The sequence below is a fragment of the Chiloscyllium plagiosum genome, chromosome 21 (genome assembly GCF_004010195.1).
Source record: "Chiloscyllium plagiosum isolate BGI_BamShark_2017 chromosome 21, ASM401019v2, whole genome shotgun sequence".
NCBI lineage: Eukaryota > Metazoa > Chordata > Chondrichthyes > Orectolobiformes > Hemiscylliidae > Chiloscyllium > Chiloscyllium plagiosum.
Window position 1 is genome coordinate 51,676,632 of NC_057730.1, and position 21,097 is coordinate 51,697,728.

The following is a 21,097-nucleotide window of genomic DNA, read 5'->3' on the forward strand; positions in this document are numbered from 1 at the left end:
GACCATTTCAGAGGGCAGTTGAGAGTCAACTACATGGCTTTGGAGAGTCACGTGTAGGCTAGAAACGAGGTGAGGACAGCAGTTTGCCTTTAGGGAGCCAGATGGGCTCGTCCAACAATTGACAACCGTTTCTTAATTCCAGGTATTGAATTCAAATTCCACCATCTGCTGTGAAGGGACTTGAAGTGGAAACTCCAGTTGTGTTTCTGGATTAATACTCTCGCGATAATACCACTAGGCTAGCACCTCCCTTCAATCCATCCACAACTGTCTGGCTAACAGAGCAAACAGATGTCTGAGTAACACACTGCTGCTCTAAACCAAGAAAACACTTGTATTTACGTACTGTTTTACTGACCACTGGATGACTACAAAGTTTTACAGCCAATGGAGTTCTATTTGAAGGTGCAGTCATTGCTATAATATAGAGTACGCAGCAAGGGAACTACAAACAGCGACACAATAACTATGGGCTAAGTTTTTTTTTGGATGCAACTTTGGTTGAAGGATCAACACTTGGGATAATCCCTGGCTTTTTAATGTTGTGGGAACTGTTATGGCCATCAGATTGGACAGATGAGGCCTTGCTGCTCAATTATTAACCCAAAGATCCAGGTAATGTTCTGGGGCTGCAGTTCAAATCCCCGCTTAGCAGTAGATGGTGGAAATTGAAGTCAATTAAAAAAAAAAAGAAATCTGAAATTAAAAGTCTATTGACTACCATGAGTCTGTTGTTGATGGTCAGGAAAAAAACCTAACTGGTTTGCCAAGGTCCTTGAGGGAAGGAATCTATCACAGAGTCACAGACCACAGAGACAGACCCTTTGGCCCAGCTCATCGACACTGACCAGGTTTTCCAAGCTAGACCCATTTGCCTGCATTTGGCCCATATCCCTCCAAGCTTTATAAAAACCAGAAGAACTACGGGTGCTATAAATCAGAAATGAAAACAGGAGCTGCTAGAAAAGCTCAGCGGGTCTAGTAGCATCTGAGAAGAGAAATCAGATTTTGGGTCCGCTTCCAAGGAAGGGTCACCTTCCTGCAGAGCAGGCTCAAAGAACCAAATAACCTACTCCTGCTCCTATTTTCTCTGCTCTTGTGAAACAGATAGGCCCAAACATTTGGCTTGATGTATGATAATCTATAAATTCTTTAATTATAAACGTAATTTCTAAAACCAGCTATAAAGTATTTTGCTTGTACACATTCCGCAACAAATCAGTCTTACTGCAGTTATCCTGAACGGACAGGCCCAATATTCCAGAATATCTGTTCAGTACAGCACTCACCTGGAACACTGGTGATACACAGCACATGGGCATTACACACTATAAACTGATCCATAATGGTGCCAGGTTGGTTGGCATCAATGATGACAATTTTACTGGTGGAGTGTGTGCTAGTGCAGATCCACACACGGCTCGAGACGTCCTCAGCACTGGAAGTCTGGAGGAAGAAATCACAGAGAAACTCAAAGAACGGACCAAGCATTCACCCCACAGCACAAACTTGGTGAACACTGTACTCATGTAGAGATTGTGTGTGCGCGAGACCAAAAGAGAATGAGAACACGCGCAACTGTGGAGAGACCAAGAGCGTGCGCGAAGAGAAAACAGAGAGTGAGGGGATTTGCAAACATTCCTTTTTCCATTCATAATTGCTTCATTTGCAAAATGATTGGCATTTATATAGCACTTTTCACTAAGTCAGAATTTTCTTTATAACCAGAGGTACTTTTGAAATACAGTCCTGCTGTAATGTCGGAAACACAGCATGGTCCCACAAACAACCATGAGGTAATGAGCAGGTAAGCTACTGCAGTTTCCAATGAGAGTCCATCAGGCTGAAACATGAACTCAGCTTTGTGCTTACACACATGCAGCATGACCTGCCCAGTACTCATTTCAGATTTCCTGAATCTGCAGGATTTTATTTTTATATTTTGATCTGTTTTACAGCACGGCTTTAGGATAAATATTAGTCAGAACAAGAGAACTTTGTTCCGATTTCAACAACGCCACAGGCACTTTTACACGCAGCCACACGGAATGCAGGCCAGATCTCCGGCTAATGCACTGTCTGAAACGGCAGCAACTTATACAGCACATCCTCGGTATAAGGTGGGACCTGGGCTTAAGGCTATCAAATGGAAGCTGGGAGCAGCGGATGCGGAGGTGGGGGTTGCCACTGAGACATGTCTGTGAACCTCTGCAGCTCCCAAGACCAACATATTTGCTAAAGACAGAACATAGATTCCCAACGCAAACCTCGGAGAAACCGAGGACTAGGGTGGCACGGAGTTAGGGTCGAATGCAGAGGCTTTGAAAATGGCGTGTGGGCTGACAGGGAGAAAGTGAGCACTGCAGATGCTGGAGATCAGAGTCGAAGAGTGTGTTGCTGGAAAAGCACAGCAAGTCAGGTAGCATCTGAGAAGCAGGAGAATCGACGTTTCGGGCATAAGCCCAAAGCCTGATGAAGGGTTTATTCCTCAAACATCAATTCCCCTGCTCCTCGGATGCTGCCTGATCTGCTGTGCTTTTCCAGCACCACACTCAACTCTGGGACTGACAGCCCCATTTCCTGGCACCAGAAATATCACCGGAGCAGGTTAAGGGTTTGGATAGTGAGCCCTCAGACTGCACACACAACCTGGATCCATCATGGAGTCGGCATCTCACACCAACATCTCCTCCTTCCTCAGCCCACATGGAGGCAGAGCAACCTCTCGAGGACACCTTGGTTATGGCCCCTGAGAGGGAGTTGTGACCCAAGGTCAGGAACCAGTCAAGAGGCTCTTTAACAAAGGGACCATGGATGTTGCTCCATGGGCACCATGCCATCTCTATGCCCCCTTGCTATTTACAAGGTAGTCTACAGAAACTGTCATCAGGCCCACTTTCTGCTCCTGCATTTGTACAGCGCCTTCCATGGTCAGATTTGAACCCACGTGCCCAGAATATTATTTGGAGGTTCTGTATTCCTAGTCCAGCAACATTGTGACCAGCTCCCCTGATTTCAGCCATGTAGATAGTGGATGGAAATTAGGGTAAGACAGGAGGAGAGTTACTCGCTATAGAATTCCTCTGACCCACACCTACACCCCAAGTATTTTCATACAGTTGAGTAGATAGTGTGTGCCAAGTGAGTGGCATTGAGGCGGCGGCGGTGCATGAGGAGTGATTCTGAGGTTAGAGGTTCTAACAGTCGCTCATACGATTGGAAGTTCCCAGACGGCAGAGGTGACCAGTCTGTCTTCCGGGAACCAAGCAGTTCCGTGGCCCAAATCCATTTGGTCCTGATACCACCCACCATCCCTGAATGTGAAAGTGTCACAGAGTGGGGAAGGGGGCATTTGTGCAGAAATGGCTCTGCTCAGTTGAGAAGGGTCTGCAAAAATCTGGACTGAATTATTTTTCTAAAAAAAAAGAACAAACACCACCAAAATTGGAGGTGTAGTGGACAGCAAAGAAGGTTACCTCAGGGCACAATTGGATCTTGATCAGATGGGCCAATGGGGTGAGAAGTGGAGATTAATTTAGATAAACATGAGGTGCTGCAATTAGGAAAAGCAAATCAGAGCAGGACTTATACAATGAATGGTAAAGTCCTATGGAATGTTGCTGAACAAAGATACCTTGGAGTGCAGGTTCATAGTTCCTTGAAAGTGGACCACAGGTAGATAGGATAGTGAAGGAGGCATTTGGTATGCTTTCCTTTATTGGTCAGAGTATTGAGTACAGGAGTTGGGAGGTCATGTTGCAGCTGTACAGGACATTGGTTAAGCCACTTTTGGAATACTGTGTGCAATTCTACTCTCCTTCCTATCGGAAGGATGTTGTGAAACTTGAAAGGGTTCAAAAAAGATTTACAAAGATATTGCCAGGGTTGGAGGATTTGAGCTATAGGGAGAGGCTGAATAGGCTGGGGCTGTTTTCCCTGGAGTGTTAGAGTCTGAGGGCTGACCTTACAATCATAAGGGGCATGGATAGGGTAAATAGACAAGGTTTTTTCCCTGGGGTGGGTTGTCCAGATCTAGAGGGCATAGGTTTAGGGTGAAAGGGGAAAGATTAAAAGGGACCGAAGGGGCAACTTTTTGACACAGAGGGTGGTGCTTGTATGGAATGAGCTGCCAGAGGAAGTGGTGGAGGCTGGTACAATCACAGCATTTAAAAGGCATTTCGATGGGTACATGAATAGGAAGGGTTTAGTGGGATATGGGCCAAGTGCTGACAAATGAGACTAGATTGGGTTGGGATATCTGGTTGGCATAGACAAGTTGGACGGGACTGTCTGTTCCTGTGCTGTACATGTCTATGATTCTATCCCTCTTTTTATTTCAAGCTGCTGCTTTGTCTTGGGTACAATACAGAAAGTGATGAAAATCAGAACCATGCTCTCTTACCCAACACTAGAGCCAAAGGCAGAGATTACTGGAGAACCTAAGCAGGCTGAGCAGCATTCGTGGGGAGAAAGCAGAGTCAACAGAGTCATCGGAGTCGAAACGTTCACACTGATATCTACCCACAGATGGTGCCAGACCTGCTAAGTTTCTCCAGCAATTTCTCTGTGTTTCTCCAGCATCGTCACTTCTTCATTTATATTTACATAGCTAAAGGACCGGGGTCAGATCGTAAATGCAGCGGTATCGTCACATACTAAGGCGCTGGTGTGGTCTGCCACCCTTTGATTGTTAACTGTGCACCAATTTTCACTTACCTTCTTGTTTTTATCGGGCGAGCTATGGCTGCTGCTATTCTTCCCATCCTTCTCGGTGTCGGAGGTGAGGGGGTCACAGCTACGCGAGCGGCCTAGCTCATTCCCGTTGTCCACACGCTGGGGCTTCCAGCCGGTCAGATCCACACCGGCTGCACACCAAAGCTGGGAGCAAAACCAACACAACACTGGTGACGGAAAACATCACAGCAACGGTCTCCAAACTTACACAGAGTACAGAATGGCTGAAAACACCGACACCTACGAATGCTCCTCAATGAGCATTTCTATAGAATCCCTACAGTGTGGAAGCAGGCCATTCGGCCCATCAAGTCTACATCGACCCTCCGAAGAGCAGCCCACCCAGACCAATCCCACTATTCCTACAGCTTCACATTTCCCATGGTTAACCAACCTAACCCCACACATCCCTGGACACTGGGAAACTGGGCATGTTCAATCCACCTGACCTGCACATCTTTGGACGGTGGGCGGAAACCAGAGCACCCGGAAGAAACCCACGCAGACACAGGGAGGATGTGAAAATTCCATACAGTCACACGAGGCTGGAATCGAACCTGGGTCCCTGGCGCTGAGAGGCAGCAATGCTAACCACTGAGCCACCATGCCACCCCTTGGTCTTGTCTTCACACGAAGAGTTCAGGCGAATACAGTAGTGGACTTCAGCTTAGGATATCAAGAAAGGGAGAGGATTGACATTATCCTTCCTTTTCCAATCCTAACCACTTGCTCACAAAGGTCGGATATTGACTTTATTTTGAAGATGGTCAGTTGGTAGACAGGGGAATGTTTGGTAAATTAGGTGGAATTTAAATTCCACCTAAATTCCCAGGTCTAATGCGATGTCATCCACAGTTATTTTTCCCTAGAGTGTCATCGAAATTATCAAGTGAAAGGAGTGAAAGGGTGAAAGTAGACGCTCTCAAATTCTTGCTTTCTGTGCAGAATTCTGTATTACTCTGCTGTACAAATAAAATTACAGGTCCTCGTGTCTCACTGTGGGTCTCGGAGTTCATAAAAGTATAGCTTTTGGCTGTTCATAATGACAACGGTACATGACCATTGGCATCATAAGGTTACACCAATAAAATGTTCAAGGTAGGACAGGGTAAATGCAGGAAGGAAGGATGTTCCTGATGATCAGGCAGTCCAGAACTTGGGGTGACAGTGTTAGGATACAGGATAGGCCAGTTAGGATCGAGATCAGGAGAAATTTCTTCACTCAGAAAGAGTAGGGAGTGTGTGGAATTTTCTGCCACAGGAAATTGTTGAGGCCAAAACACTGGAGGCTTTTAAGAAAGAATTAGATATAGTTTTTAGGACTAAAGGGATCAAAGGAAGTGGGGTCTGAGTTGGATGATCAGCTAGGATCATGTCAAATTAGGGCCAGACCATTCAGACATTGGGAAGCACTTCCACACAAAAAGGATGGGACATATTTGATACTCTCTTCCACAAATGGCAATTGATGCTGTATCAGTAGTTAATTTTAAAGTGGAGATAGATATGCACAGGTATTAAAGGATATGGGCCAAAGGCAGGTAATATGAAGTTAATTCACACATCAGCCATGATCTCTCTGAATGGTGGAACAGGCCCGACGGGCTGAATGGCCTACTTCAGTTCCGAAGAATATCCAAGCAGATTTGAAAGGGCCAAGTTGCCTATTCCTTCTCCCATTTTCAATGTTCCTAAAGTCTAGTTCTTTCAGACTCGTGGGGTCAGCGCAGGAGCTGGGGTAAAGAGATATTTGTGTTGTTCTCATTGCTACCTCAAGTTAGGTGTCTATAGGCCTTACAGGATTGGTCCGGAAACAGGAGGGCAAATCTAAAAAGGGAAGCTTGCCCTGTGGCTTCAGAACATAAAATGACAAGGATGTGATTCTGTGGGCTAGTCTGGGAAGTGAGAGCAACCTCTTGCTGACCCGGAGTTGGCAGGAACCGGTCAGACATAAACAGCTCTTCGGGAGCTTCCCAGGTACCAGGTTACACCAACCCTCACCTAACCTGGTTTGGTGTCTGTCGCTGGTGGCGGCGGCGTTGGGAAGGGTTGGGGTTCCCACATCCAGGGAAACATTTCTGAACAGCACTGGCCCCCTCCTCCGCCAAACTGATCAGAATGGCCTTTATTTGGAACTTCGCTGGAACATCCAGAGAATGTCCTGAGAGTTGGGGGCAGTGGAGATTGTGTTTGTGGTATATTCAGTGTGGCCATTCCTTTAGATCTGAGGGATGATACAAACCAAAACAAAAAAAAAAATCACTCAGTGAACTCAAAAAAGAGAGGGTAGAGCTCCCTCATTTGGATCCAGAAGGAAGCAAGGACAGGTCAGCAATATATAGCATCTGTAACAAGACTGTTAAACTTTCAACTTTATTCCTTTTTTAATCTAATTTACGTTAAGGAGGACTTTAACATTATTTCCTTGTTTTTTTATTTTTCTACTTATTCTATGAAGATAACACTTAACCTTTCTAACGTTATTTCTTATACCTAAGTACCTTGGTGTCTAAGGTGACACAGTGTGTGGTGACATTAGACCCTTCTCACTGTACTCGATACTCGAATGCACATGACAATAAAATCTAGATCTAAATAAGCAGGAATCATACTGAAACGTCAAACATCTCTGGTCTCACAGAATTTCTAATAGATGTTAACAGGTTAGCACTGAAGTAGGTTCCACTACATTCCAATCAGCAGAGACTTTGGTCTTGGCTCTCGGATACCTTCATGGTGGGATCCTTTGCGACCAATGGACGGCAATAGACCGGGATCGGGACGTTCTTCATACGATTGTCTTCCTGGCTGCCATTTGGACTCAACTAGACAAAGAGCAAGACACCAATTATCGTTCAATAAAATTCAAGTGTCGCATTGCCACAAAATTATAAACAGACAAACCTAACGTGTGCCATCCTTTATGGAGAAGATGCACTGAACCAGATATAACCAAAATAAATTTGACCTCTTGGAGGTTCTTTACTTTAGTCTTGGAGAAATCGGAGGCTTGTCACTCTTCCAACTGAACTTATTTGAAGAGAAGATTTTAGAGGTGGTGGGAGTAGAGGGTGGTGGAGAGGCTCTGAGGTAAGTAAATGTATTCATTTTTAATTAATTAATTAATCTCTTGTTTGTGGGTCTTTGATTTCTCCTGCCTACTCTATTGTCATTCCCTTTTTGCTGGCACAACCGTACAGCACACGACCAACCATATTCTAAAACAGCTAACAGAAATCCACCTGCTCATTTCTCCAGGAAACTCCCTGACTGGAGTCAATCTACTTGGTTCAAAAGCAGAACCAAGCCCAGCAGTTAACTGTCAATCATCAGTAACTGCTTCATTCTTCATGGTAACACACCCACCAGAGTTCCCACTTGCCAAACAATCAGCGCTGTCCTCACAGACAGGAATAAAAGTTGGCATTCCTCTTCAAAGGCATTCTTGTGAATGGTCCTGATGTTTGCAAGGTGGAAAGCTTCAATAACATGGGCCTGTTTTCAACACTACTCATATTCTGTTCTACCAAACAACTACTCGTCATATTCTAGACTGCACTGAGTTGGCGATATTGTGTTCTAAAGTGTCCGAGCAACAAAACCTCAGAACATGTGTTCCATTATATGGCTGGTGGATGTATGGGACATAATATAGTACAAATGGGTTAACGCAGTGGGAGTCCCATAACAGCTTTTCTTAATTGAATAAAAGCATCACCACAAGCTGCCTCAGGCGGAGGTAAGCACCCAGAGAAACAAACAGCATGATCATATTCTGCTCCTACAGTCACTGACTATTGGGTACTCACAGAGCGACAGTCCTTTAAGTTCAAGGTTAGAGTTATAATGGAGATAGAGGCGCCAAGGGTTATACAAGTACAAGCATTCATAGCCAAATGATATGAGGAGAGGCTGAGTAGGTTGGGCATGCACTCACATAGAGGAGTGTGGTGTGACCTTGGTGAAACATACAAGATTCTGAGGGCTGAAAATGTGTTGCTGGAGAAGCGCAGCAGGTCAGGCAGCATCCAGGGAACAGGAGAATCGACGTTTCGGGCATAAGCCCTTCTTCAGGAATCTTAGGGGATTTGGCAGGATAAACATGGAGAGGCTTTTTCCCCTTAGAGAGAATTCAGAACCAGATGGTATAATCCCAGAGAAAAGAGTCACCCATTTAAGACAAAGACGAGGAGGAATTACTTCTCTCAGAGGATAGTAGATTTTTCTTTAAACTGCAGAGGGCAGTTGAGGCTGGGTCATTAAGTATATTCGAGGCTGAAACAGACAGATCTTTAATCAGTGAGGGTTATGGGGAAAAGGCAGGAAAGAGGAGTGGACGATATCAGGTTGACTATGATTGTGTTCCATTGCAGAGCAGACTCAATGGGCTGAATGGTCTACTTCTGCTCCTATGTCTTATGGTTTAGAAGCAGTCATGACCTCACTGCATGAGAACTGAGGAGATGAATAGCCTACTCCCGTTCCTAATACCCTTACATTGTAATACCAGATACTGCACACTCATAGGACATTCCCCTGCGCACTATTTTAAGAGATTTTAATCCTCTTAAAGTAGCTGATAAATGAAAATGAGAAAAGATAAAGTGCCATAGTCTTCCCATACCATAGGGCTGTTCTCTCTCATTAGAGAGAAATGACTGGTGGGGGGGGGGGGGGGGGGTTTAAACCAAAGGGCCCCCCACACCTCAGGCGAGGGGAGAGGTTGAGAAGGAGAGTCCTTCGTGGTAACGTCAGCCGGTGTGGGATCCGAACCTACGCTGTCGCCGTTACTCTGCATTGCAAACCAGCCATCCACCCAACTAAGCTAACTGACCCCTAAGTGAACTGGAGTATTGCTAAAGATAAGGAGACATCCTAACTAAAACTTTTCACCAGTCATCAGGATAGATGCAAGAGTGCCAACGTTCCCCAAGGCAAATCAATTGAGGAAAAAAAAAGGTACTTCAGGATGAATACAAATTGAAAAGCTTAAACCATGTTTTTTTAAAGCGATGTATGGACAAATTAAATATTTGCATAATCTAATATTAAATACCTTTGTGACTAAGGTGACACAGTGTGTGATGACATTAGATCCTTCTCACTGTACTCTATACTTGAGTGCACAGGACAATAAAATCTAAATTTAAACAAGCCGGAATCATACTGCAATGTCAAACATCTCTGGCATTATTGAATTTCTAATAGCATGTGTTAGCATGTGCACTTGAATAGGTTCCACTACATTCCAATCAGTAACTGTGTCTAGCTGAAAACATTTCAATCTCAGGCACTGCATGGTGGATAAGGACAGAATGTGGAGATATGCGCTAACGAAAACAGAATACTGAAGACAGTAAAGACAGCAGATGCTGGGAAGTTAGAGTCAGTAAGATGTGAAGCTGGGAAAGCACACAGGTCAGACAACATCTGAGGAGCAGGAAAATCAACATTTTGGGTGAAAACCCTTTGTCAGGACTGGGGAAGGGGAGGGGAGTCCTCCCCTCTATTTACTTCTGGGCTCCACTCCCCCTCGGGGAGAAAATGAGGACTCCAGATGCTGGAGATCAGAGTCGAAAAGTGTGGTGCTGGAAAAGCACAGCCGGTCAGGCAGCATCCGAGGAGCAGGAGAATCAACATTTCAAGCATCAGCTTCTCATCAGGAATGATGACGAGCAGCAATGTATTACATTCCAGATGAACAGCTTATGCTCGAAACGTCGACTCTCCTGCTCCTCGGACGCTGCCTGACTGGCTGTGCTTTTCCAGCGCCACACTTTTTGACCTTCCCCTCCCCCGTCCTGACGAAGGGTTTCAGTCTGAAACGATGCTGTCCGACCCGATTGTGCTTCTCCAGCCTCACATCTTATTGACCCAGAACACTGGAGATAACCAACAGGTCCAGTATCAGCTGCAAAGAGGGAGACTGACGTCTCAAATCCAGCGACCCTTCGTCAGAACTCTCTGGACCTGAACCATGGACTCTGCTTTCTCACCCTGCAGATGCTGCCTAGTTTCTTCGGCACTTTCTGGTTTCACTCCTGACCCCCAGCAGTGGTGTATCTTGGGTTTTTTTTTATCCCTCTGCGGGAGAGGCTGTCCTGTCTCCAGGCCGTACCTGTTTGTATTTGGCCGGGAGGCTCCAGCCACAGGCCTGCAGTCGGCCATCATCATTCCTGACGTGGTCCCTGACCTGGCGGTACTGCTCGCGTTTCAGCTCCCGCCGAGCACTCGAGGTGCAGTCGCTACGGAGAAAACCAAACACAAAGTCAGCAGAGAAAACTCCAAGGGAATGAGAGAGAGAGAGAGAGAGAGAGAGGGGAAACGGCAATCCAAGTGGCTGTGCATTTAAACCTACCCCGAGCTACATTTTGTGCTTCAGCATCGCAAACACTCCACATCTTTTCAAAAGATGCACCTTCAACCTCATTACACCCACAAAAAATTTCCACAGCGTCTGTGACAAAATGATCTTCGACCCGAAACTTCCACTGTTTGTCTCTGTTGATACTACCGGACCTGCCAAATATTTTCCTGCACTTCCTGCTTTTTTTTTTTTAAATACAGGCTTTGCAGCTTTTTGCTTTGACATTTTATCTTAAATCGCACCTGACCTGAAGTGGCTGGAAAGGCAACATTTTAGCAGCAAGAACTGAACGGACCGGGATTTGCTCTATAGGATGCCAGCCATTCATCAGACTTGCATGCTCCAGTTTTCTTTGGGTCTTTCCATCAGCCAACTAACCTAACATGCAATCGGCTCACTGGGGCAGCCGTAACCAGTTGTTAAACAGGGAAAGTAACTCTGCCCCCCTCTAAACAATTTCTCGATCCAGTTAAGCACGAGCAGCTCAGATTCTGACCTGGGGAGGTGCCTGTTAGTACTGGGAATTTCATCGCAATAGAAAGAATGGTTATCGAACGAATAGCCTCTTTCCACACTATGCTAGGAGTTGCTTTGTACTCAGCAGTCATTGAGCACAAAGCAAATCATAGCATAGTGTGGAAAGATACTATTCGGCACCAACCCTCAGGACAGCATCCCTCTCAGACCCGAACCCTTGTAACCCAATACTTCACATGCCTAACCAACACGGTCTGTATATCCCTTGACACTGTGGGCAATTTAGTATGGCCAATCCACCCTAACCTACACATAGAATCATAGAGATGTGCAGCATGAAAACAGACCCTTCGGTCTAATTCATCCATGTCAACCAGATATCCTAAATTAATCTAGTTCCATTTGCCAGCACTTGGCCCATATGGCTTCCTATTCATATACCCATCCAGATGCCTTTTAAATGATTTAAATTATCAGTTGGTTCCCTGTTATCAGTTCGCTAGGTGTACCAGCCTCCACTTCCTCTGGCAGTTCATTCCATACATGCATCACCCTCTGTGTAAATAAGTTGACCCTCAGGTCTCTTTTTAAATCATTCCCCTCTCACCTTAAACCTATGCCCTCTAGTTCTGGACTCTCCCACCCCAGGGAAAGACCTTGTCTATTCATCCTGTCCATGCCCCTCATGATTTTATAGACCTCGATAAGGTCATCCCTTAACCTCCGACGCTCCAGGGAAAACATCCCCAGCCTATTCAGCCTCTTCCTATAGCTCAAACCTTCCAGCCCTTTAGACTGTGGGAGGAAACCAGACCAACCAGAGGAAGGCCATGCAGACATGGGGAGAATGTGCAAAACGCACAGACACCTGTGGCTGGTTAGGCCACTTTTGGAATATTGCATGCAAATCTGTCTCCTTCCTATCAGAAGGATGTTGTGAAACTTGAAAGGCCTCAGAAAAGATTTACAAGGATGTTGCCAGGGTTGGAGAGTTTGAGCTATAGGAAGGGGCTGAATAGGCTGGGGCTGTTTTCCCTGTAGCGTCGCAAGCTGAGGGGGTGACCGTATAGAGGCTTATAAAATCATGAGGGGCATGGATATGGTATGTAGACAAGATCTTTTCCCTGGGGTGGGGATGTCCAGAACTAGAGGGCATAGGTTTAAGGTGAGAGGGGAAAGAAATAAAAGAGACCTAAGGGGCAACGTTTTCACACAGAGGGTGGTGCATGTATGGAATGAGCTCCCATAGGAAGTGGTGGAGGCTGGTACAATTACAACATTTAAAAGGTATCTGGATGGGTATATGAATAGGAAGGGTTTGGAGGGATATGGGTTGGGTGCTGGCAGGTGGGACTAGATTGGGTTGGGATACCTGGTCGCCATGGATGGGTTGGACCGAAGGGTGTGTTTCCATGCTATACATCTCTATGACTGTATGTAATCGACCCCGGGTCCCTGGTGCTGTAAAGCAGCAGTGCTAACCAATAAGCCACCGTGCCACCCCATCAGGCTGTAATAGGAAGACAGAAATAAACAGTGCAGTGAGAGATATAATGAAAGGGTCAGAACTAGTTTTTTAAAAAAATCTCTACCAGTAATTAAAATCAGAACGAATTTTCTTAATCTGCATCTTAACCAGACAAATCAGATGTGCAAGGGTTAACGTGAATTTGTAGAATGCATCAGGTACTGCTTCTTAGAGCATTACATTGTAGAACCTATCTAGGAACACGTTGTTCTAGACCTAGTAATGTGTAATGAGAAAGGATTAAACAGTGATTCTGTAGTTAAGGACCCACTAGATAGTAGTGATCACAACACGGTAGAATTTCAATTTCAGTTTTAACAAGAACAACTCTGGTCTCAAACCAGTTTCTTGAACTCAACCAAGAACAATTAGGCAGTAAAAGTTGTGTAACAAGGGATTGGAAAACAGACCAAGGGCAAGGTTAGTCATTGAGCAGTGGCAGACATTTAATAATGAGGCACAGCAAAACCATCTTCTGGTCAAAAATAAACTTGATAAGGATGATGAACCGTTCACAAAAGCTGTCAAGGAGAAAATACAATCAAAATGTAAAGCAAGGAAGTGTCAGTGGTAGGCCAGAGGACTGAGAAGTTTATTTAGGAACCATCTATGGATAACTAAAAAGTTAATGGAAAGAGAGAAGATTGATTACAAAAAGAACTAGCAACAAATATTTAAACAAAGGGTTTTAACAGAAATTTTAAAAAGTAGCTGAAGGAGGTGTGGGACCCTTGAAGGATACACCTAGCGAACTGATAACAGGGAACCAACTGATAATTTAAATCAATATTTTGCAATGACTTTCATGGTGGGAAGGATGCTAAAAATATCCCAAAGATAACAGACCAGCAAAGTGACAGAGGAAAGATCTTGTAACAGTAACAGAAATTGCTGGAGAAACTCAGCAGGTCTGGCAGCATCGGTAGAGAGTAAGCAGAGTTGACGTTTTGGCACTAGTGACTCTTCTTCACTTTTCTTGCTTTCTCTCCATAGATGCTACCAGACCTGCTGAGTTTTGCTAGCAATTTGTTTTTTGTTCAAATTTCCAGCATCCGGAGTTCTTTGGGTTTTGTTTGATCACGTTACAGTCTCTATCATGTGGGGCAAAGTATTTGGCAAACTGTGGATCTAAAGGCAGACAATTTTCTGGAATGTGATGGCCTGCAACTCAGGGTTTCAAAGAGAGAGGCTGGAGAGATAGTGGATTCCACAGCTCACTGGTTTTCAGCGGATTTGAAAACTGGCAATGTGATGCCTCTATCAAGTTATGCTGACACTGAAGGCAGTTCAAAGGAGATTCATGAGGGCAACTGCTGGAGTGAAAGACTGACTAATCAAGAACGGTTATACCGTTCAGACCTTTTTACTCATCAGGAGTTAGAACAACGCAGGCTGATCTTATTGAAACATACAAGATTCTGAGGGCTGAAAATGTGTTGCTGGAAAAGCGCAGCAGGTCAGGCAGCATCCAAGGAACAGGAGAATCGATGTTTCGGGCATAAGCCCTTCTTCAGGAATGAGGAAAGTGTGTCCAGCAGGCTAAGATAAAAGGTAGGGAGGAAGGACTTGGGGGAGGGGCTTTGAAAATGCAATAGGTGGAGGGAGGTCAAGTGAGGGTGATAGGCAGGAGTGGGGTGGGGTCAGAGAGGTCAGGAAGATGATTGCAGGTTAGGAAGGCGGTGCTGAGTTCGAGGGATTTGACTGAGACAAGATGGGGGGAGGGGAAATGAGGAAACTGGAGAAATCAGAGTTCATCCCTTGTGGTTGGAGGAGTTCCCAGGCAGAAGATGAGGCGCTCTTCCTCCAACCGTCGTGTTGCCATGGTCTGGCGATGGAGGAGTCCATGGACCTGCATGTCCTTGGTGGAGTGGGAGGGGGGATTCTGAGGGGGCTGGACCTGGTACAGATTGAGCTCATGGCAGCAGAGTCATGGTGAGCCGAAGGGCCTGTTCCTGTGCTGTACTGTTCGGTGTTCTGAAAGGTTTCCACTAGCAAGGAAATCTCCAATTTCGCTACAGAATAAGGTGATGAGCATTTAGGAGGAATTTCTTCTCTTGAATGTCTGGAATTCTCTACCCCACAGAGATGTGGGAGCGAAACCACTGGAAATATTTAAGAAGGAGGGAGATAGACTTTTAAAATATCAAGGAGCTGTGTGTTGTGAGGTACTGGCACAAGAAAGGAGTTGAGGCCTGAGGGAGATCAGCCCCTATCTTATTGAATGGTGGAGCTGGTGTAAGGGACTATATGGGCCTCTTCCTCCTATTTGTGATGTTCTGGGATCCAAGGAAAGGAAACATTCTGGTGCCTGGCCTTTCCTCAGCAGCTCCTGACTGGACATAAGAGCTTCCCCATTTAAGTCTTAATTATAATTGCAGTGAGGTATTCAGAGCAAAAGAACTTTGTTGAAATTTAACTAAAACTCTAAGAGCCTCAGTCAAACTGCAGCAAAATCAACAGAGGCAGAAAGCTAAAGTGGAAAAAAAATCCATCAAACCTGGCAGATACCTGCAGCACCTCCTTCATGCTAAATGAAACCAAAGTGCAATAGAGAAAACCTCAGCACCAGCAACATTCAATGTGTTCCTTTCTTTACAATAATGCCCCACACTTTAAACAATGATTCCATTCAATACCCATTTTTAATGATTCCCCCCAAATTATCCTGTAGGAATACAGAACACAGAGGCACATCTTGAAATAATGACCTTAATGACGCCTTTGCATCATGCTCAATGTGGACATGACCGTGTTTAATAATCCCAATTTGTCTCCTAAAGATTTACTTTAATTCACAGACCATAGAACTCCTACAGTGTGTAAACAGGCCATTCAGCCCAACAAGTGCACATCAACTCTCCTCAAAGCATCGCACCCAGACTCACCTGCCTGCCCTATTGTTGTAACTACATTTTCCCATGACTAATCCACCTAACTTGTAAATCCCTCGACACTATTGGCAATTTAGCACGGCCAATTCACCTAATCTGCACATTCCTAGACACTGGATAATTTGCCATGGCCAATCCACCTAACCGTCCCATCTTTGGACTGTGGGAGTAAACCAGAGCACCTGGAGGAAACGTACACAGGCACGGGGAAAATGTGCAAACTCCACACATACAGTTGCCCGAGGATGGAATCAAACCCGGGTCCCTGACACCGTGAGGCAGCAGTGCTAACCACTGAGCCACCATGCCACACTTACAGCACAGAAAGAGGCCCTTTGGCCCATCATGTATATGCTGGACATCCAACATTGATTGGTTCTAATCTCATTTTCCAGCATTTGGCCCATAGCCTTGTATGTTATGGCTGTGCAAGTGTTCATCTAAATAGCCTTTCAATGTCCTGAGAGTCTCTGCCTCAAATCACTGTTCCGGACAGTGAGTTCCATCACCTTCTGTGGGAAAATAAACTCCTCAAACTTCCTGCTCCTTGCCTTAAAACTGTGTCGCTTAAATCTCCCTAATGTTTGAGACTCTACTACTACCCCTGGCAGTGCATTCCACACACCCACCACTCTCTTGAGTGAAGAACCTATCTCTGACATCTCCCCTAAACCTTCCTCCAATCACCTTCAAATTATGACCCCTCGTGACAGCCATTTCTGCCCTGGGGAAAAGTCTCTGGCTATCACCTCTATCTGTGCCTTCACAGATAACAGATCAACATTTGTGAGTCAAGGTATTGTCCTGTACATAAATGTTACAATGAGGAAATGAATTTTCCTTTCTGTGCTATTATGTGTTTTGATGTACAATATACACCAGTTTGGTGCCAAAGTTTAAAATACCAGAGTCAGGTGAGAACCTCCCTCTGTGTGCAGCTCAGCTGAGCTCAGTTCCCCTGTAGCTCTTGTGGAATACAGTCACATACCTCGTTGAGGTTTTGAAATTCCTTCATCATTTTGTGTAAAAATGAAGTAGAATAACTCGACGCACGATGGAGAGAAAACATACACAAAGGAGGCAGCGTGCAGGCTCCATCTGTGAATGGATTGTTGGTTCATGGAAGGAAATCAATCAACGAAGGACAACGAAGTGGGCGGCACGGTGGCACAGTGGTTAGCACTGCTGTCTCACAGCGCCTGAGACCCGGGTTCAATTCCCGCCTCAGGCGACTGACTGTGTGGAGTTTGCACGTTCTCCCCGTGTCTGCGTGGGTTTCCTCTGGGTGCTCCGGTTTCCTCCCACAGTCCAAAAGATGTGCAGGGTCAGGTGAATTGGCCATGCTAAATTGCCCGTAGTGTTAGGTAAGGGGTAAATGTAGGGGTATGGGTGGGTTTCGCTTCGGCGGGTCGGTGTGGACTTGTTGGGCCGAAGGGCCTGTTTCCACACTGTAATGTAATCTAATCTAATCTAATCTAATGTAATCTAATCTAAAAAAAGACACAATTTTCAAATCATTCAAGGAATGTGGAATTTTGAATGCATTGGACAGTGCAGAGGACGATTATCATTGGGATGATATAGAAGCAGCAGCAGCAGCAGAACCTCTCACTAAGGACAGCAAAGATGAAGAGGATCTACATGATAATATCATTCATCCTGATGATTAGGAAGCTTTATTTGGTACTGAACATGTTGAACAGGGTGATTTTGCAGGATTTTAATGAACTTTTATGTCTGACATGTTTAATTTAAGATTCACATGAAACTGAATCAAAGCCGTATTATATTTCTACTTCACATTTTCTACGTACAAATAAAAGCTTGTTAATTTTTTTTGTTTTGACTGTCTTTATCCAGTAATTACTGTAATTCATTGTGTTTCTTTTTCTTTATTCATTTAGAGATCAACTGGGCGTCTGCTAATGATATGGTATTTTGGATGGTAGCATCAATTTCAGCTCCTGAAAAGTAGTATCCATGTAATAGTCGACCCCATAAATTTAACCTTAAAAAAGACTAAAAAATGCAAATTTTACACAAGTATATACAGTATTTTAAGGAAGCCTGCAGTCTGAACAAGTTGAATAAGATTTAACTAGTTTTACAGATTTTAATGTGGGTTTCTCAGGTGCTGGGAGATAAGAAGTAGGTGTGTGAGGTTAGTTCAATTTATAAAAACCATTAACATCTGACCCAAACTCTCACCACCTGTTAGTGTGAGAAATACCCTCTATTGTCCTGAATATGTTGCTGAATATCTATCTGATCACAACTTTGCATACAAAGGGCAGCTACTCCCCTGACCCAGAAAGACAGCAGTAGTTGCTGTCCAGAAGCTGATGTGGAATATTTAGGCTCAATAAACACAGACAGCTATACTGGTAAAAACAAAGTGTGCACAGCCTCAGAGTAGCGGTGACCTTGTTTGATTTTTCCATGGATTTTGAGTCATAATGTTCTGTACAAACCTAGAACAGCCCTTACAATCACATCTTGCCTTTAATAATAAACATGCACTTCCACACACTTTGCTAAAACCTGAACTTCCAAACCGAGACAAGTCAAAGTGAAGATCAGCCACTCTCAAAAACTTATGTAGCCCCAGAGCTCAAATCCAAGCAGCCTATTGTCAGAATCGACTTCACATGAAAGTCACTCCACAATGCCTTTTAAAGATCAGTAATATCATCCTGAACAACACCATCTGTAAAGGTACCCTCAAGGGACGAGTGCTCAATAGCTGCCTGCCTGGCTGGACCCCGAGCATCCTCAATTCAAGTCCCCCAGCTGCGACCCCTAACCCTGGTAAAACCCCAAGCAGCTGACATGCCGTACACTTGTTCATTATCTGGGTCTGGTTTCTTCTCCTCCTTAGGAACTTTCTGTCTACAAAAAGAAAACATAAATTTCAAATTAACAAAACATATATAATGGAAAATAAAAATACACACTTCTCTGAAAGAAAGATTGTCTGCAATAGGGCATGCTTCAAGAGATGGAAAGGAGTTGTTCAAAATAAAACTGTGTCTGTTATACAGTTGCTGATCATGAACTGAAGGTCTGAATGCTGCACATCCTCTGCTTCTGCCATATTTTCAGCATTTTTTAAAAAATTCTCTCTGAACTTATATCTGCTGCTTTGTTCTGTGACATTCTTTCAATGTTTTACATTTTGCTGAACTTCCCAACTTCACTATCCTGCCCCTGAAATATTCATACTTCTTTCAAATTATAATTCCAAAGTCTCCTCACCAGCTCATCCTCATAACATTGGCTCTCCTGAAACATGTAGCCAATATCTGCATTACAAGTAAGTGAGTGAAATGTTCCAGCATGCTTCGAGTGGGCTTTGCGTTACTTCACTCGTCTTTTCGCTGATGTGACCACAGAATTACTGAACTGTTACAGTGCAGGTGGTGGTCATTCGGCCCATCATTTACCTGGTACCAAATCTCCTGCTGTTTTCCTCTGTAACCCTGCAAGTTATTTAACTGCAAAACAATCATCGAGCACTGCCTTGAACACCTCAACTTGATCCTGCATCCACCAGATGTCCAGGCAGCACATTCCAGACCGAAGCTGCATGCCATGTGAAAAAAAAGTTTGTACTTCATCCTTCTTTCATTTGCCTTTTAAATGCTGCAATTGTACCAGCCTCCACCACTTCCTCTGGCAGCTCATTCTATACACGCAGCAGCTTCTACGTGAAAAAGTTGACTCTCAGCTCCCTTTTAAACCTTTCCCCTCTCACCTTAAACCTATGCCCTCTAGTTCTGGACTCCCCCCACCTCAGGGAAAAGACCTTGTCTATTTATCCTATCCATGCCCCTTAAAATGTTATAAACCTCTATAAGGTCACCCCTCAGTCTCTGACGATCCAGGGAAAAACAGCCCAGCCTTTTCAGCCTCTTCCTATAGCTCAAAACCTCCAACCCTGGCAAGATCCTTGTAAATCTTGTCTGAATATTACTTTTAGTCAAAGTTTTCCACTGGTCACTCCGCTGTGCACCCTAATGTTTGTAAGTTCCCTGAGAAGTACACACAATTCATGCGTAAATAAATACATAACTGTTTTAAGTGTATACTAAGAATAATTTTAGTCTTGAGGAGTCTTATTTAGATGCCCCATTTAAAATATGTATTTTAATTGAAAGAGTGGCTAGTTGGAACAAAAACAGATGGGAATTCTTATCCCGTTCACACATTTATCAAAATCAAACTTGTTTTTTTTCAGTGAAAGCCAAATCAAGGCTTAACAAAGTATTCATTCCTTGGATTTACAATTTTTTTTTAATTATAGAAAGGGGTGGGAGATCTAGTTTTTTTTAAACGCTCAGAGTGACACTTTAATACACGACTGAGGGAGTACTAGACAAACAGAGCTACCTTCTTATGATTCAAATGTTAAACCAAGGTTCAGCCTGCCCTCTCAGGTTGGCATGTAATAATATTATCCAAAGAATAGCATGGGCATGCTGACCAACACTTCTGATTATCTGATCATTGTCACACTGCCATCTGTGGGAGCTTGCTGCTGTGTCTCCAACATCACAACAATCCAACTTTGAAAGCCATTTCATTGGCTGTAAATCACTTTACCCCTTAAGATTGTGGAATTAAGCACTTTGTAAATGCAAGTTTTAGACAAATGCATTTTAAACTCTCCAGAGTTTGGTTAACAGAACAAAGCGTCATCTATACAGATGAGGAAGCCACGATCATTCTATTCCTGTTGTTCTGAAAATAAAAGTAATTTCTAATGTAAATATCAGGGTATCACAGCTTGGTTATCTCCAATATCAGCAGTAAATTACCCTACAGTCTGCTCCAAGTCCCAGGTATTTACAAGATGGTGAGGAAGGTGTGGATGACCCTCGGGATTTCAGGGAAGCGGCTGCTCAGGATGGAGGTCAGCCACTGTGACAGGGGATAGAGGGGTCACAATAGACAAAAAGGAGGAGAAAGGATTTCTTGAGAGGCTGAGGGAAGGATCCATAAAGTCCAGTGGTTAAGAAGTTTTCTGGAGCCAGTGTGTCCCACTTCCTTTTGGTTCCCAGATTTCCCAAGCCTCGAAAAACACCTGGCATCAAAATTTAA

The 21,097-nt window shown here is 44.3% G+C and overlaps 1 protein-coding gene across 1 annotated transcript in view; it reads right to left on the reverse strand.

The window, feature by feature from the left end:
* Window positions 1-21,097, reverse strand: part of mapk8ip3 (mitogen-activated protein kinase 8 interacting protein 3) — a 179,866-nt gene that overhangs the window by 51,381 nt on the left and 107,388 nt on the right. Inside the window, exons 18-22 of the mRNA XM_043711093.1 lie at window positions 18,836-18,886; window positions 10,853-10,979; window positions 7,464-7,559; window positions 4,717-4,878; window positions 1,290-1,446 (exon numbers count right to left, since the gene is read on the reverse strand). Of these exons, the coding sequence (XP_043567028.1) occupies window positions 1,290-1,446; window positions 4,717-4,878; window positions 7,464-7,559; window positions 10,853-10,979; window positions 18,836-18,886 (593 nt within the window). The remainder of the gene's footprint in view (window positions 1-1,289; window positions 1,447-4,716; window positions 4,879-7,463; window positions 7,560-10,852; window positions 10,980-18,835; window positions 18,887-21,097) is intronic.